General features: G+C 44.7%; 1 protein-coding gene across 1 annotated transcript in view; it reads left to right on the top strand.

The window, feature by feature from the left end:
• Positions 1-6,897: 6,897 nt before the first annotated feature.
• Scin (scinderin) overlaps positions 6,898-17,734 on the top strand; it is a 62,471-nt gene continuing 51,634 nt past the window's right edge. The window contains exons 1-3 of the mRNA XM_021664898.2: positions 6,898-7,190; positions 12,969-13,123; positions 17,140-17,301. Of these exons, the coding sequence (XP_021520573.1) occupies positions 6,998-7,190; positions 12,969-13,123; positions 17,140-17,301 (510 nt within the window). The 5' untranslated portion in view covers positions 6,898-6,997. The remainder of the gene's footprint in view (positions 7,191-12,968; positions 13,124-17,139; positions 17,302-17,734) is intronic.

Raw genomic sequence — 17,734 nt, 5'->3', positions numbered from 1 at the left:
GAAACGTTTTTCTTTATAAGAGTTGCTGTGGTCATATGTACTGTTTCTTCCCAGCAATACCACCCTCACTAGGACAACATCCCTAGGAGATTTTGACCAGGAAGGCAGCAGGTGTCTCTGAAGTTACACGAGTTATTGCGTTCTCCTTGTTGCATTTCAGAATTAGATGGTAAGACTCCATTGGTGAAGACAAAACATACCTTGGTTGTAGGACACAAAGAAACAATGGCAGAACCGAACTATACCAGTTTTCTCTCTGCTTCCTAGCTTTCACAGTGCTGGACATTCCTGTGCAGGCAGCCGGAGGAGAAAAATTAGCAACCGTCTTTCCCAGCTTTGGATCTTGCATATCACATCACAAACTTTCAAGGGAAGACATGCCTGCTGGCAACAGTGGCACAAATTTTATGGAGATCACTCTTTCTGAGTGGATCTATGGGGGGCCCTGCTAATGCTGGCCCGAGAAAGGACAGTTATTTCCCGCCTCTCCACGTCACTGCACCTCAACCAGTCAGTCTGTGCACACACAGATTCTTTCCATGAACGCTTGTTTGCAAAATGTAGATTCAGAGCCAGGACTGTGGACTCCCACAAACACATCGCCCTGAGCACGGCCATGGCAATGACGGTCTAATGATTTTTAAAACTATGTAACATTCTAGTTTATCCTTTTAATATATAGTCAGGACCTTTAAACATTACGGAAATAATAAGATCATGAACCCCTATCTGTAAATTGTTCACCATAGTAATTATTATCACCTGGGCAATTCTATTTCACGTGCTCTTTCAAAATTTGTTCTTGGAATTAATGAAAGTAAATGATTTTATTCACAAATATTTTTACTCTATCTGTAAATGAGAATGAAAAGCTTGTAATCTTTTCACCTGTTTTTTATGAATATGCATATAATGTAATATTTCACTGCTGTCATTTAATCCAGTCTTGAAATCACAATAAAAGACATAAGTGCAGAGAGGAAAAAAGCATTAAGCCTCAGCTGTACACAAAGAACTACTGGCAACTAAGAACTCTGAGCCTTGGAGAAACAGTCTTCCCCAGGGAAGGGCACACCGATTGGTTATTCAATTCCTGATGGTCATCTCTGAAAACATATACATGTAAGTATCATTGTGCAGAGTTATCGGGTTGTATTTATTTATTAAACAATCTCTCTGTATATACACGCACACACACGCATATACATATATGCCAAACAAAAAAGAGACCATACATTTGAGACAAGGGTGTACATGAAGAGAAGAAAAAGAAGGAGAAAGTGATGTAGTTATATTAGAATCTCAAAGATTAAAAAAAAGATGAAAAAAAAAAGCCAGAGAAACATCAGTGCAAGAGATAGCAGTTGAGACCACTGGCGGCAGCAAGGAGGGAGGAAATGTTTTTCTCTGTTTGCTGCTACTCTAAACACTCAGCAAGCCCTGTCCTTTGTTGCGTACCTATCTCAATAAGCAAATGTGCTCCATGGCTTGTTAGAGTGTTTGTGGGCAGATAAAAATGCCCCACATCCATGTGCTATGAAGCATATTATTCTTGACACTCATTTTAGTGTTGTTTTCACAAGGACAGTTTGTTAGGCAATAAAAGATCTAGGCCATAAAGACAAGTATTTCTCTACATATTCATAAACCGGATGGTAATAAAATAGTCAATGAATAACTCAGGTTTCACAGTTCATGGGAAATGTTTCCTGAATTAAAGATTTTTTTTTTTTGTCACCAAAGCTAAAAGTATACAGAAGAAATAATGGAACCCAAAACACTAACTACCTTTACCTCCAATAATTCTCACGCATCCTCAAACTTTCTCTAAATCCCTAAGTAGTTTTCTTTTTTTTTTTATTATGGCAACTGTGAAATTTGCACACAGGTATGGAAACATTTAAGAATATGTCATTTAAATATAACAAAATGTGTTACATTAAATACAATAAAATGTGAAAGTTTTTGTTTTTTTGAGATAGTCTTATGATGATATAGCCTCAGGTTTTTTTTGTTTTGTTTTGTTTTTTGTTTTGTTTTGTTTTTGTCTTTTGGAAGGTTTCTCTGTGTAGCCTTGGCTGTTCTCGATTCACTTTGTAGACCAGGCTGGCCTTGAACTCACAGAGATCCGCCTGCCTTTGCCTCCCCAAGTGCTGGGATTACAGGTGTGTGCCACTGCTCCCATCTCAGTCTGAAACTCTCTATTCTGCTTGGCCTTGTCAGCAGAGGGGCCACAGGTGTGTGCCATCCCACCCGAAACGTTCTAAAATATTTTTTTAAAACTTTATTTTATGTGTTGTGGTGTTTTGCCTGCATATGTCTATGCATCACATGCATGTGTTACAGATAGTTGTGAGCCACCATGTGGGTGCTGGGAATTGAACCTGGGTTCTCTGGAAGGGTTGTAAGTGCTCTTAACTACTGACCCATCTCTTTAGCCCATGTTTGAAAAATCTTTACTCCTGTTTCATTCTGTGTTATTTTGAATCTCGGGTTCCAGAACTAAATTGGTGGTATTCGTTGGCGGGTGGCTTTTTATTGTTATTATTTGTTTCTTCATCCTGAGGATTGAACTTAGGCTCATGTTATTCTAGACCTTGTCAATTTGACAGTATTAACCCGGCACCGTGTGTAACTGGTGTAGTGGTTTAAAACGCAGAGTAAGAACCGCACAGAAAGCCAGAGAAATTTCTTTTACTCATCTGTAGAGCACAGTCCCAGTATCCCAGTGAGCCAGAGCTGCTTTGGCAGTGTCCTGCCCTGTCATGGGTATGGGGTGTCCAGGAAGGGCTGTTGAATGGCTTACTGATGACAGGGAAGGAAAAGTGCAGACACAGAGGGGAAGAAGGGTGTCTGCAATAGACGTCGAGGGTTAGCGCTTCCTGAACTATCTAAACAAACCTGTCTGCTGCTTAGAAGCCCTGTGAGTTCAAGGAAGGGTCAAAACACCAAAGCAAGGGGAAGCAAAGAGTGGCTGGATGAGCAGTTGTATTGCTCAGTGTAGACTCACCGGAAGGGATGCATATGCGGAGAAGAACGTTTTCTAAAGGACGCAGCCTCAGACTTTGGAAACAACCTTTGTTCCCATTTCAGTGACTCAGCTTATCTTATTCTGTAAGTACCTTCGTAAGAAAATGATTGTCTGGTCATGTGCGGCCTTCATCCTTTTCTCTAGGCACATACTCCTGGCATTTAAATGTTGCTGACAGATTCCTTAAAAATCTAAAGTGGTTTCTCATGAGCTGGTTATGCCAGGACTACAACATGTTAACTGCAATCATCGGTGAAGAGGCACAGCTAGAAAACCATAGGGAAGACGCGGCCACAGGGTCAAGCACCTCATGCTCAGCTTCCTGATACTTTCCAACCATCTATCTCCAGTTAAAAAACTTGTGCTTAGAGGATAAGGATGAATATTTTAAGTCATAAATCTCTGCAGAGATGAAACTGATTCTCAACCTCTAACATCATTACTAGCTTACTCTAATATGTAAATCTTAAACCTCACAAGTCATCATAATGTCATCTCTCAGGGGCCAAAAATGGACTGAATGGGAGTAATAAAACACTTGACAAAATTTAGATACAACTGCCAAGCATCTCTGCTCTGCTGCTCTTAAGAACATCATCAAGGCAAAGAGGTTGAACCAAGTAGAAATAAATTATCGTGATGCTGCTAATGAGTCCAAAAGTCATATCACAACAGTGGACCTTCAGCACCAATAGAACTTTCACCTTAGTACTGAGCCATGAACTGTGCGTCTATAGTGTCACTACTGTATTAAAGTATCCTGTACCTGAGGGTCAGTGCTCAAGGCCCTTGCTAAAGCTTAAAAAACAAACAAACAAACAAACAAACAACAGCAACAAAACAAACACCCTAGAGCCAGAGAGATGGCTCAGCAGGCTAAAGTGCTTGCCACCTGATGATACAAGCATGAGGAGGTGAATTTGATCCTGGTACTCAAGTAATGGTAGAAGGAGAAAAGTGTCTCCACAAAAATGTCTTCTGACCTCCACAGGCCCCCTGTGGTGTGCATTTCCTGCCCAAGGAACACCAGCAACAATGATGATAATAATAAGAACCAAAAAACTTGTAATTTGCCTCCTTGGGATGGCTGGATGAAAACACTCTCCACCCAGCCAAGAGGACCTTCCCACTTGACTCTCCAAGCTTTGCAAAGGGCTTTTGCTAATTATTAACCCTGTTTATTGACTGTGTGCCCGGGCTTTGACATGGATAATCTTTTAATCTTCCCAACCCACACATCTTCTGACCCCAGGCTCTATGTTTATGCCCACAAATGGTTTGGTAAATAAAACATGAGTCATTACAGGTTAGCAGAAGGGCCAGTAAAATAAATGTATTTTAATTGCATTCATTTAATAATTTATGATACAAGGAGAATCACAAGCAACACATGTGAAGCATGCCCCCTCCTAGTGAGCTTCCTGTCGTCCACGTGTGTTTGGTTTTAACAGCTGTGGCTTTTGTGCAGTGAATAGAAACATGGTTCCCACATGGCACACACCACGAGCAGCCTTACACCTGTGCTAGAAACATGTTCAGGATGTTAATAAAAGAAAAGTCTGCCAGGCCTGAAGAGACTTGATAAGCTAGAGTCAGATGGAAGGGGAGGAGGTCCTTCTCCCCTATTAATGGACTTGGAAAGGGGCAGGGAGAAAATGAGGGAGATAGAATGGGATTGGGAGGGAACGAGGGATGGGGCTACAGCTGGGATACAAAGTAAATAACCTGTGATTAATATAAAATAAATAAGTAAATAAATAAAAATAAAATAAAAAAGAAAAGTCTGAGGGAACCTGGAATCTCATTTTGAAGTGGTATTTCTCAACACTTGCACACAAAAAAAATTAGATACTTCATATATTATAACTCAAAAGCAGCTACTAGTACATTTCTGAGATATAATAGGAGAACAAAACTTTTTTTGGAAGAAGAATAAATACAGAAACAGAGACTAATGAATGTAGTTGATTAGACAATTTTATGAGTAGATATGAAGAAATACATATTGAGGTTTTTATTGCATGATTAAGAGTGGAATTTTTGGGTCTTTCAAGTCTTTGCTTTTATGCGTACATTTCCGCCTGTGTGGGTGTATCCCACCTGTGTGCAGGTGCTGGCCATCAGAAGAGTAAGCTGTCTCTGGGAGCTGGAGTTAAAAGCGCCGAAAACCAGCCAATGAAGGTGCTGGGATTTGAACTTGAGTCCTCGGAAAAAAGCAGCAAGTTCCCCCTAGCCGCCTCTGTTAGGTCTTTTACATAACAGACAGATCAAGAAGAAAACCTATACATAGTCTAGATTTTTTTTTTCTGGTGTTGCTGACCAGCAAGAGAAACTCTGCACGTGCAGGTGAAAGGCTTGCGATTTTTCTTTTCATTTCTTTTCTTTTTAAATATTTATTTATTATGTAGACAATGTTCTGTCTGCATGTACATCTGTATGCCAGAAGAGGGCACCAGATCTCATTATAGATGGTTGTGAGCCACCACGTGGTTGCTGGGAATTGAATTCAGGACTATCTGGAAGAGCAGACAGTGCTCTTAACCTCTGAGCCATTTCTCCAGCCCTCGATTTTTCTATACGAGAAACTACAGACATTAAATATTTTATCTTCCTTAAGAAGTCATGGGGGCAGGCACGGTGGCATATGCCTTCGATCCCAGCACTCAGGAGGGAGAGGCAGGCAGGTCTCTGCGAGTTTAAGGCGAGGCAGTCCGCGTAGTGAGTTCCAGGACAACCCAGGCCGCATAAGAAGACCCAGCCTCAAAAAGTTAAAAGAAGAGAGGTAAGAAAAGGAAAGCAGAAGTAAATACCTTCAAATCATATTCTGCGAGGTGAGGTCGCCTGGAGGTCTGGAGCCCTCTTCCTCCTTCCTCAGCCTCCGAGTCCTGGCCAGCTTCTGTGCTACTTAGTGTTTTGGTTTTTCTCCTTTTGAACACTTCACGTATTATTTTAAAATATTCATTAAAACACTTGGATGGCGCCCTTACTACTAACGGCCTTCCAGGGAGCTCTGCAATTTGAGAAACAGTGGAACTATTTACATGCGTTAAAAACAACCAACTCTCTAATCTTTTGTGTGGTTTCTGATCTGCGTTTTCAATAATAGAATTCTTGACTTGACATTAGCTTCTGAACGCAACGAGAGGAACGCACATTATTCTTAGGAGAGGAAAACAGAGAAGCGTCTGCAGAACCATACGAAACGAGGGCCCTGAGGTCAGGCGATTAAAACCACAGGTCGGGCTTAAAGCCTCAGGGATGCACAGCCCAGCATAGCGTCCGGGGGCAGCGGCTGCTGTGTTTGGCAGCGGCTTTCTTGGCACGCAGGTGGCACAGGTGACCACAGTTCCCAGGGGCCTGGGGAGTCTGACGCGGGGACCACAGAGAGCCTGTCACGTCTTTATCTATCCAGAAAACCCGAGGTGCCGCTGTACCTGGAATTTCCAAACCTATCCAAAGAGAAACTTGCGGCCCTCGGGGGTGGCCGGCGTGAACCAAGGGAGCAGGCACTGCGCCGCGCAACAATTCGCGCTTGCCAAAGTGGGATCCTTGAGGTCCGCTCGTGGTCTTCATAGCCACACCTGTTCTGGCTCCTAACGCCCGCCCTCCTCACCCTGGCATCGCAGGGTGAACTCCAGTAGGCAAGGCACTGGGGCGGCGGGGGCCAGCGCGCACCGGCCGCGGCGATGCAGGCAGCATCCGCCGTCTGTGAAAAGCCTCTTCCAGCACGCAGTCGTTTGTTTAGGCGCTTGTTTCAGGAGGGAAGCTTGTCCTAGGGATTTGGCCGGCCGGGTCCAGTCTGCGATGCGGGTTCCCTCCTGGGCAGGGCGTGGCCGCCGGCCGTCCCCGGGCCCCGCCTCCGGTCTGGGCAAGCCGCTTATAAGCTGGGCGAGCGAGTCCGCTCGCACCCAGGGAGGATCGGGGAGGATCGGGGAGCCTCGGACCGGTCAGCATCTCCGCGTCACCATGGAGCTGCAGCACCCCGAGTTCGCTCGTGCCGGCCAAGAGGCCGGCCTGCAGGTGTGGAGGGTCGAGAAGCTGGAACTGGTACCGGTGCCCCAGGGCGCCCACGGGGACTTCTACGTCGGGGACGCCTACCTGGTGCTGCACACGGCCAAGGCCAGCAGGGGCTTCTCCTACCGCCTGCACTTCTGGCTGGGTAAGCAGCTCCGGGGCGCGGTGGGCTCCGGTCACCCGGTAGGGATGGGTGGGCCCGGGTGTGAGAGCTGCGAGGGTCACCCGGTAGGGATGGGTGACGCCCAGCCAGCACCCTTCTCTAGCCCCAGGTCGGCTCCTGGCAGGCTGCAAACTCCGGTGAGGTGAGTCACCCAGGAGGCGTACCCACCAGCCTCAACCAAGCCACTTCTTGGGCGCCCGTCCTCATTCCTCCCGTTTCCCCCTTCAGCTTCAAACCCCAGCCTGCTGGCTGGCCAACTACTGAGCGCCCTCCGGCAAGTTCAGCCCTGGTTTCTCAGGCAGGGTGGAGATGAAATCAAACAGGTTTGTGAGCATCCACTGCAGCTGGAGTGGAAACTCCACTCCCAGCTCCAAACCTTTATTTATTTTTATTTGTTGCCTCGGGGCAGCGGCTTAGAGGCCTCCGCTAATTGAGGTCACTTGCCCGTGCCCACCTCAAGCCGAGATTCTCCCTGCAAAACACTGCTCGTGTGTTTGGTAAAAGACACAGGCAGCACCAATTTGTAAAAGTCGCCCTGGGTGGCTGGCGTGTCTCTTTAGAGGGGTTAGGTTGTTTTAAACATTCACTTGTTATTGGTCTGTTTTAACAAGAACACAGTGTGGACCAGAAAAGCTCCTTCAGCGGTCGCAATTTGGAGCTGCCTTAGTGCCAGGCCTCCAGGACACTGGCCATGTGTTCTGCTTTCTCCACCTTCTGCTTTTACCCGTAAACATCCTGAGCGTTCAGCCTCTCCCTGTGAGGTCTGGGGCCAGTAGACTCACCCGGTCCAGCAACGTGCGGGTTATCTGGGCTTTCTTTTCAAGCTAGCTTGCCTTCTTTTACTAGTATTTCTTTCAGGATATTTATTCTTGAGCTGGGGATCGGGGGAGAACACACAAAACCACAGACTTTGAAAGCCACCATTTCATTTTCATTCCTGGCACTTGCAACATTTAAGAAGCGAGTGAGAAGGTTTAGAAGAGCTTTCTTAAGCGCTAGCAGGCCCTTGGAGCAGGCACCCGAGACAGGAAACACGCAGGGGAAGGTAGTGCCGTGAAGCATGGCACTGGGTGCTGGCCTGCGGTGGCGGAGCTCGCGATGCTGTTTCCCCCTGTGATGCCACGCCAGCCACGACGCACAGAGTGATCTGTGCTCCGTTCATGAAATGGTGACCCCAGGCAGACAGTTCCCACCCTGAACTCGGGGCTGGAAGGGATGAGTGTCTCAAGTGTTGCCAGGGGAGGTTAAGCAGGTGAGAACCTAGCTGTTCGCAGGAGCTATGTTTGGCTTCACCGGGAGAAGCGGAGTAAATTTCAGCAAATCTCTTTCTATCCAGCAGGCTCCTTCAGCATTGTGCCCTGCTGCTGTTTCTGTGTGTTTGTCTGAGACAGGATGGCCCAGAACTCTCTGGAAGTGTAGTCCAGATTGGCCTCTCCTGCTGTCTCCTCCCGCTTTCATATCCCGAGTGCCTGGCTCACTTCTACTCTTAATTACCCACTTAGTGCGAACCAATCCTCCAGTTAGGGCATCGTTTCAGCAGAAACAGCTTATGATCTTAAGAATCTGCAAAAGAAGCAAACTTAATAGTGCAGTAATTATAATCGAATTCATTTATAACCTTTGAGGCTGCCCAGGAACCTGTAAGTACCTGATAGTGATAGTTCATGAAACTTTCCAGAGAATTCCAGAGAAAAGATAAAAGAATGTGATTAGTGGCATGGCAGAGATTTACCGGTCCTGAGGCACACAGGGGAATGAAGGCAAGCGGGAGCATCCTGTGCCTTCAACAGAAGAGGAGCCAGGGCACCCTCAGAGTTCCAGAAGCCTTTCCCGGTTCAGTTCTTGAGGCGAAGGAAATTCCATCTGAAAAGGTCTATTCTGAGATCTGATTAGAAGAGTTCCTGAGGGTTAGAGTGAATGACTGAAGCAAGTGCTAGGTAGGAGGGAGACCCAAAAGTTCAGAGGAAAGAATGCTCGGCTTCTTGCAGGAGGCTAGGAAGCCAGCAGGAAGAAGTGAAGCCAAAGGCAGGCTGCACAGAGAGGCACGCAGCGCACAAATGAGGAGACAGACCCAACGGGGGAAGCTTGGGGAATAAGGGCGGCAGGACCAAGACAGGGAAATACAGACGGTCTCCCTTATGTCTGTCCACAACATCAGGGCATCTCCCAGATAACTGTGGTGCTGTTGTACGTCTAGACGCAGTGAAAGTAAGAAGTTGTTGCACGAGACTTTAAGTGTTTCGTCCTGTTCCTTCTTAGAAAATGCTTTAGCTTTGTACTTAGCAGGTAACCTGCATCCACCTTCTGCCTCTAGGTCGTCACAGCCTCCAGTCTGTGGGCAGGGGTGAGTTTAAAGCTGCTGCTGTGACGCCAATCTATACCACGAGCACCTCCCCTCACCCTTCCTCCTCTCTAGCTTTAGATGTTACTTTAATCTGTCTTAAAACAGCATTTGTTTATGTCATAACTTGTGTGTATGTGGCCTTACACAGGGCACTGGGACACAAAAGGACTAGATTACAGTATCTAACATACAATACCCAATACAAGGATCTCACACTGTACAAAGGGCTAGTGACAAGGCCAAGGAACCAATTATTGAGCCAACAAGATGACTCAGTGAGCAATGGAGTTTGCTGCCAAGGCCAACCCTGACTACCCAGGTTCCATCCCTGGGAACTGACATGTGGCAGGAAAGAAGCAAATCCTGAAAGTTATTCTCTGATCTCCGCACACACGTGCTGTGGCACGAACATGCCTTTGCCGAAACTAAGTAAATAAATGTAGAAAAAAGGGCTGGGGAGGTGGCTCAGCCGTTAAAGGCTAGGCTCACCACCAAATAGATCAATGTAGAAAAAAACCTTTTAAAGAAAACAAGAGGGTGGTCTTGGCAACGAGGACTTTAGTGTGTGGGTGCCGAAGGCAGAGCTGTGAATGAACACACGTGGTAAAGCGTTTCATGTGGGCGTGTCAACGGGAACAAGTTAACTGGGGAAGAGCAAGAAGGATGGACTGTGTCCCTGTGGCGTCTCAGCTGTGGCCCCCTGTGAAAGTCTGTGCTCGCTCAGACTTCAGTCTATCACACACTACCGAGCCGCACTCAGGTTTTACAAAACTGCTGTTCACACCCACGCATCTTCAGGAGACGCTGCTCACCAGGTTGAGGACGCTCCGTCTCTACTGTTCCTTATGTGGCAAGACTTTTAAACCAGGAATGAGAGCTAGAGGCGTGTGGTTGTGAGACCTCTTTTTAAATCTCTGTTTTGTTTGCAAAACCCAAATGCCTCCCAGTTTTAGGAAAGTCACATCATACATTTGAGTGTAACAAGCACCAGGAGAACCAGCTCACAAACAGAAGTCACACGGGAGGTCAAATGGGGTCAGAAGCAGAATTCATATACAAACATGTTTGAGGACCTGTTAGAATGTCATCGTGATTCAATAGACTTTCCCTCAGCTCAATACGTTAAAAAAGCTGATATTGGCTTCATTAAGTCTTTTCACCCTTTGCGGGCAAGGGCTTCAGCTTATTCATTCTGGCGTCTCTGGCCCAGCTCAATACGTAAACATCATCACATGAGACATGACTTAATAACTTATTTCTGTCTCACTCATTAATTTCAGGCCTACCTTTCATACCTTGTCATCTTGTTTCTGTCAACCGTATCATCCTTCATATCTCTGCGACCAGCTGTGACTTAAGAGTCTTCTTTCTTTGTGTGAAATTACATCAAGATCTGCTATTGTGAGAGCTGAAAAATGAGCAAAGCATACAAAACTTTTATCATATCATATCATATCAGGATATTATTTTATCATATCAAGGGCTGTTCTGGCTACTGAAATCTCGTTTGAGAGGGTCCTGGCTATATAGGTCACCTGTGACTACGGAAGGAAAACTGTAAAGGAATTTGACTGTTTCCCTGGTCTAGGTGACTCTTTTCCTTTCCTCAATTTTGGTGAATGGCAGTTGGCAGGGAAATCCTGCTACTGCTTCTGAAGTAAGGGCTCACTGGGGAAAGCTACTTATTGTGACCACTGAAGAATTCACTCTCAGTGAGAATTGCAGTAAGTGAATTCACGTGGGGGTGGACAGATGCCCCCGTGGCTGCAAGTGCTTGCTGCTCTTGCAGAAGACGTGAGCTCTGTTCCCAGCCCCCACATTGGGTGGCTCACCCTGAAACTTCAGAGGGTTCAATGTCTTCTCACAGCCTCCACACAGACAAGCATACAAAGAATTTTTAAAACCCTTAAAAACACATGCACTGTCCTACCTAAGGGCCAGTCCTTTAGGGTTCTCTTACCCTGGCCTGAAAGTCTTTTGTAACCCTGAGAATTACTCAGCCTGTCCCAGCGTCCATGACTTTCACAGTACCAAGGTATAAAAGAGGTCTGTCTCGTGGGGCTACTTGATTGTATAAAACACGTACTGTGTGACCCATGAAAAGAGTAGTATAAACATGTTGATATTTGCATTATTATCATTTATTATTTTTCACACGGCTCTGATGAAGTCGGGGTCTGAAGGTCTAGGGTTGGGAGTTTTTCCTTTTTAATGATCTGTGAGTCTTCCCAAGCTTCTCTTGTCTCTGAACATCACATACACTGTAGACACTGGTGCTCAGGATTTAACTTCAGCAAAGAGGCCTCAGTAGATTCTGTTTCATAATTGTGAAAGTTGATTGTAAACTGTCCTAAATTCTATCAGATACATAGCATTGAAGAGATGCCAGAAACTAGTTCCTTTACTGTTTTTCCATCAACAAAAGTAAGGCGATAGTGAAGTAGGGGAAACAGAATCAAAAACAGGGATAGGTGAAGTTTTATTCACTTTCCTATCTTAAAAATTGTAGCTATTTCTAATTAAATATTGTAAGTATTACAACAATATAAATAATTTAATCATAAACAATATTTATATTGTATTATAATTAAATAACTTCATAATTTTTAAGATAGGAAAATTAGTAAAGCTTCACCTATGGCCACTAAAAACATATTCCTCAGTGATTTACTGTAAGCTTCAAGTGCCATGTTAAAGCAGTTGCAAAATATTTTCCTGGAAGGATCTTATTCTTACATGAAATGAATGCTTTCCTGAGTCAGACTAGCATATATCACTTTTTCCCCAAGTGTTTTTTTTTGTTTTTCAGAGAAATGGAATAAAACAGGAACATGAAAAACTTTTGGTTATGAGCTGAATAATATATCATATGTTGCCTCTGATAAGGGATCTTTCAGCCAGCCCCAGGCTACTGTCCTGAAATTCCTCTGAGAAGAAAGTTTTTCCATGTTAACTTGTCCCATGATATTGTGACTGTTCCTCTTGGAGAGGGAGAAATTAACTCTCCCAGGTATGAGCTCCCTAATTGTTACCCAATACAGACTGGCCAGCCCTCAAACCATATACACACAAAACTGGACTTGGGAGATTGTATCAATATATTTGTGCAAACATACATTCAAATAATTTCAAATATATATATGAACATACAAATTGTTCAAATATATATACATGCAAAGAAAAAGTGAATATCAATTTGAGAAGGAGAGGTGGGAGGATGGAAGGAGGAAAGGGAAAGGGATGGTGTGATTATATTTCAATTACAATATAGAAATAGATGGATAGATAGGTAGGTAGGTAGGTAGATGGCTAGAGAGACAGATAATAAAAAGAAAAGGGCTCTTGTGGTGTGCTTTGCAGCACTCTTCAGCCTCCGAGCTTTTCCTTATGTAACTGGGGGTCTGGGTTGGTTTCAGGAAAGGAATGTTCCCAGGATGAAAGCACAGCGGCGGCCATTTTCACCGTCCAGATGGATGACTACTTGGGTGGCAAGCCAGTGCAGAGCAGAGAGCTTCAAGGCTATGAGTCTACGGACTTCGTGGGCTATTTCAAAGGCGGCCTGAAATACAAGGTATGCACTTCCCTCTGATGCTTTCTATCATGACATTTTCAAGCAGTTTTTCTTCCTGATCATCCACACCTTCTGTCTTCACGCATTACAACTTTCATGGACAACATGAGTTTGGTTTTTTGTTTGTTCTTGCTTAGAATTTTTGTTGTTGTTTTTGTATTTTGGGTTTTTTTTTTGTGACTTATCCTCACGTTTGTCTTGTATTTGTTAAACACCCAGTAGGCACTCAGTAAATGAATTAGCTCCAGAATGTATGGCATGATGTGGATGATTATGACCTAACTTACTTTCATGGGTGATTTTTTGAGATACTATCTCTTGTAGCTTTAGGCTTGTCTCAAACTCACTATGTGGTCAAAGATGACCTTGACCTCCTGACCTTTCTGCCTCTATCTCCCAAGTGCTGGGATTATAGATGTGTGCTGCCATAACCTGGTTTATTCTGTGTTTGAGATAGCCCAGAGATTTCCCAATGTCGAACAAGCACTCTACGAACGGAGATACATTCTCAGCTCCTTTATAATAATAATAAAATAATAATAATGTATATGTCTTAATAGTTAAGCAGGCCTTCCTCTTAAGACTATGCATAGTGAAGGCTAGACTCCTTCTCCCCCACCCCAGTTCTCCTAGTGAGCTTTGCAGTTTGGATCATCCTCCCCTATCTTTGGCTCCCTGTCCACATGTTCAGTTGAAACATGAGGAATACCCTCTGCCCCACATACAGACATCCTCAAAGCAAGCCTCCTCTTAGGAAGACATGAGCCAGCAGGCACTGCCTCACTCCTGCTGAGTCCCCAATACATCAGAGCTAAATAGGATTTCTGAATATATGTTAATTTCTCTCTTAAAAAAGTAGATTTAAGTCAGGTTTGGGGATGCATACCGATATTCCCAACATTTGAGAGGCTGAGGCAGCAGGATCATGGGATAAAGGCTAGCCTGAGCTATATAGTCATACCCTATAATAAAGTCACACTCTCTATAATGTCACACTCTACATAAACTTGGCTACTAAAACAAACACTAAAACTAAAACTAAGCCAGCCAACAAACCAATTAACCAACCAAACAACCCCAAAACAATGACCAAAAGGTGTGAGGTTTATGCCTATCTTTATCTGATTATATCCTTGGTTGAATGCCTGGCTTGCCTCAGGGAAAAGCATATACTTTTACAAACCCTTGGTTTTTCCGGAATGTGCAGTGTGTTCTATACTAGTTCTCCACGTCGGCATTGCACGGGGATCAGGCATTACAGTAAACAATAACATTCTAATATACCACATACTCAGGATGATCAGGACCTTGGAAACCAAATTCATGGACACACAGGCAAAAGTCGACATGATAAAAGTAACTGTAGTTGTTGGGTAATGATCTTCCAACTGTCGGCATCAAAGCTGCCACAAGTCAGCATTTTTCAGAAAGGGGGAGCTTGTAAGTGGAGGCCGTGTTGATCATCATGACGCTGACGCTCTAACCAGCAGCACAGTGCTGGTGGGGGTGGCTGCAGGAGCAACAGCTCGCCGGGACGCAGGGCATCAAAGGTAACCAGCCACTCAGAGTGGCAGAGATGACCGTGAGATGCCGCTCCAGCCCACGTTTGCTTTCAAGATTATAGATTATCTCATTTACTATAAACACCCGGTTGGTGCATTTGCCACTGTTCCTACTCTGTTCGGATAAACAGAGCAAGACCAAGGGAGTCTGTGCAACTTACTGTGGTCTGTAGTAAGTGACCGTGGGACTGCCTCACCCCGTGTCTAAGCTGATAACCACCACTCTCTGCTTCTTTCAACATAAACAAGTGATTCATACATCAGGACAAATGGAAGAGGACCTGGGATGTGGTTTGTTGGCATTCTGAGTGGGCAAACTTGACAGACCTATCATCACCAAGTCTAAAAATCATGCCAAGTCGCCGTCCACTAGCAAAGGTTGAGCTGGGACCTGCCAGGATCATCCTCCTGTCTCAGTTGTTTGTGTTGTTTCTCTCTGGCACGTTCAAGGCCACTGAATTGGATATGAAAGCCATGACCACTGCTCCCTGGCATTGCATTTCTGGCTAACATGCTTTTCTCAAGGACAGCGACTCCCTTCACTTAGCCATGATCGTAGACAGCGGCCATCAGATTGTTCCTCTCACAAACCTGTGCTCCTGGTCCCACTGGCTAGGAGGGTCATCTGCTTTGCTGTGGCCTGGCCTGGTGAAAGGACAACAGGCCTGGAGGCATCGATTGTCAACTCAGCGTTCATGAAAGAACTGTTTACTCGCCAGTGCCGAAATGTGTATGGCGTGTCCCTTTGCCTTGTTTACTTTCATTGTTGTTGCCTGTCTGTGGTATGTGTTGGGGACAGGCTCACATGTGCCGCTGCATGAGTGTGAAGATTGCTTTATGGAGTCAGTTCTCTCCTTCCACCTATGTTCCTGGAACACAGCTCAGGCCAGCAGGCGTGCCAGGCCAGTGCCTTTACCCACGGAACTGCCTTGCCAGCCTGACAGCACACTGCTTTTCGTACGGGCATTTGTGGCATTGAATATTAGAGACGGTGTTATTTTTAAACTTTAAAATGATATTTATTTATATCTTTATTTATTTGTGTGTCTGCGTGTGTACGTGTGCACACCCCACCCCCCACCTCTGGAAGTCAGAGGAAGAGTTGCAGGGGTCAGTTCTCTTCTTCCTTCTCCAGTGGGGGCCCTGGGGATCAACCTCAGGCGGTCAGGCTTGGTGAAGAGCACCTGTATCACTCAGCCCTCTCACTGGAGATGATTATGTTCCCACCGAAGAAAGATTAAGTTATTTTTAATAGGAATGTTAATTTTTCAAGGTATGCATTGCTCTGGTTGTTCACTCCATGAGATTGAATGTTTTATGTGTGTGTGTGTGTGTGTGTGTGTGTGTGTGTGTGTATGTGAGAGAGAGAGAGAGAGAGAAAGGGGAGAGAGATTATCAATCTAAATCTGATTTACATTGTAATTTTTTTTCACCTTGAGTACCCTTTACTATTTTTTAAAAACCAGATCACAGAGTACTTCTACTTATTCTAAAAAGTGGAATGTTTTTGGAAGCTGAAGCAGGGTGGTTGTGAATCTGAGGTCATCCTGGGCAGCTTAACACTGTTTTAAAAAATATGTGTGTATGTATATATATATGTATATGTAAATTGTAATACAAAATACAATGTAATAGAAATATAATATGATATAAAATGTAATGTAAAATTATTATGCACATCATCTTATTGCTGATTATGAAATGAAAGATACAGTTCCTAACATTTAATTAGGAAATGAGAAACATGTAAAAGATGATTGCAAACTGCAAGAAGATGTAGTGGGTGTCAGTTTTTTTTTTTTTTCCTTCAGAAACTCTGTTTTGTTGTGTTTGGGGATGTAGAATCAAGATTCTGTATCACCCTTAACTTAAAGAAAAATACAGAGTTGTTTTTGATTTTTTTTTTCCCCTCTTCATAGGAACAAGCCATCTTTAGCCACATCTATTTCCTTCTCTGCTCTGTGACAGGGGTTGGGGGGGCTTGGAAGCTCTTCTCTATGGGGACAGTGGGAGTGTGGGATCCTCTTTCCTGTGAGTGACCGTGGGAAGTTTGGGTTCCCGTTCTGAGCTACTGTACTTGAGGCTCTGTAGCCCCAATTTGTCCAGCCTCCTGTCTCCTTCTTGCCTACACTCTGATTGGCACGAGTCATCTGGGAAACATCTGGGCAACCAAACTGACTTTTCATGCAGTAGGGTGTCATTCCTCACTGTGGGTACTCAGGAAATATTTTTAATTTTATATTAAATTTTTATTATGGGGGCGGGGAAGAGCAACCAACTCACCGGTTGATTTTACAATAATTGTCTTTCCTGGGTTGGCTTTCCGCCTGTGTCTAGGGGCTGTGTTTGTCGGGGCTTCTCCTGCGTACTCCTGCCTGGCTGCTTGTGCCTTGCTGTGTGTGGGCAGCAGACTCACCTCTCTGCTTTGTGTTGTGTTTTCCTCCCCCTGGCCAGGCCGGAGGTGTGGCTTCTGGGCTAAACCATGTTCTTACCAACGACCTGACAGCGAAAAGACTCCTGCACGTGAAGGGTCGGAGAGTGGTCAGAGCCACGGAAGTGCCCCTCAGCTGGGAGAGCTTCAACAAGGGAGACTGCTTCATCATTGACCTCGGCCCTGTAAGTTTCACAGGCACGTGGGGACATCTGCGGGCTACGTCAGCCCTGATGCACACACGCTCAGAGAGAGCCCGTCCGCACACTTGGCAGTCACTTAAATGGCACACAATGTGGGACTTCAAAGACTCTTTGTTCTTTGATAGGTTTAAAATGGAAGAGTGATTTGGTTCTTCCTACCATAGAATAGAAATGGAACCACGTTCAGTGCATTTCCCCTGACTCTGGACAGTTTCCGCCCATTATGTTTGTCTTTCATTGTGTGTGAGAAAATGTGGCTTGGGGGTGAGGGGAGTGGTTCTCCAAGCAACCAAAGGTTCCAGAATTTAACCTGGCTATATGATAAGTCTAAACAGCTTGAAGAACTAAGAAGGAAAAAAAAATTTTTATTAATTACACTTTATTCACTTTGTATCCTCCCATAAGCCCCTTCCCC

The sequence above is a fragment of the Meriones unguiculatus genome, chromosome 1 (assembly GCF_030254825.1).
Source record: "Meriones unguiculatus strain TT.TT164.6M chromosome 1, Bangor_MerUng_6.1, whole genome shotgun sequence".
NCBI lineage: Eukaryota > Metazoa > Chordata > Mammalia > Rodentia > Muridae > Meriones > Meriones unguiculatus.
The sequence above is the reverse complement of the archived record's forward strand: the minus strand, read 5'-3'. Positions and strand labels throughout refer to the sequence as shown.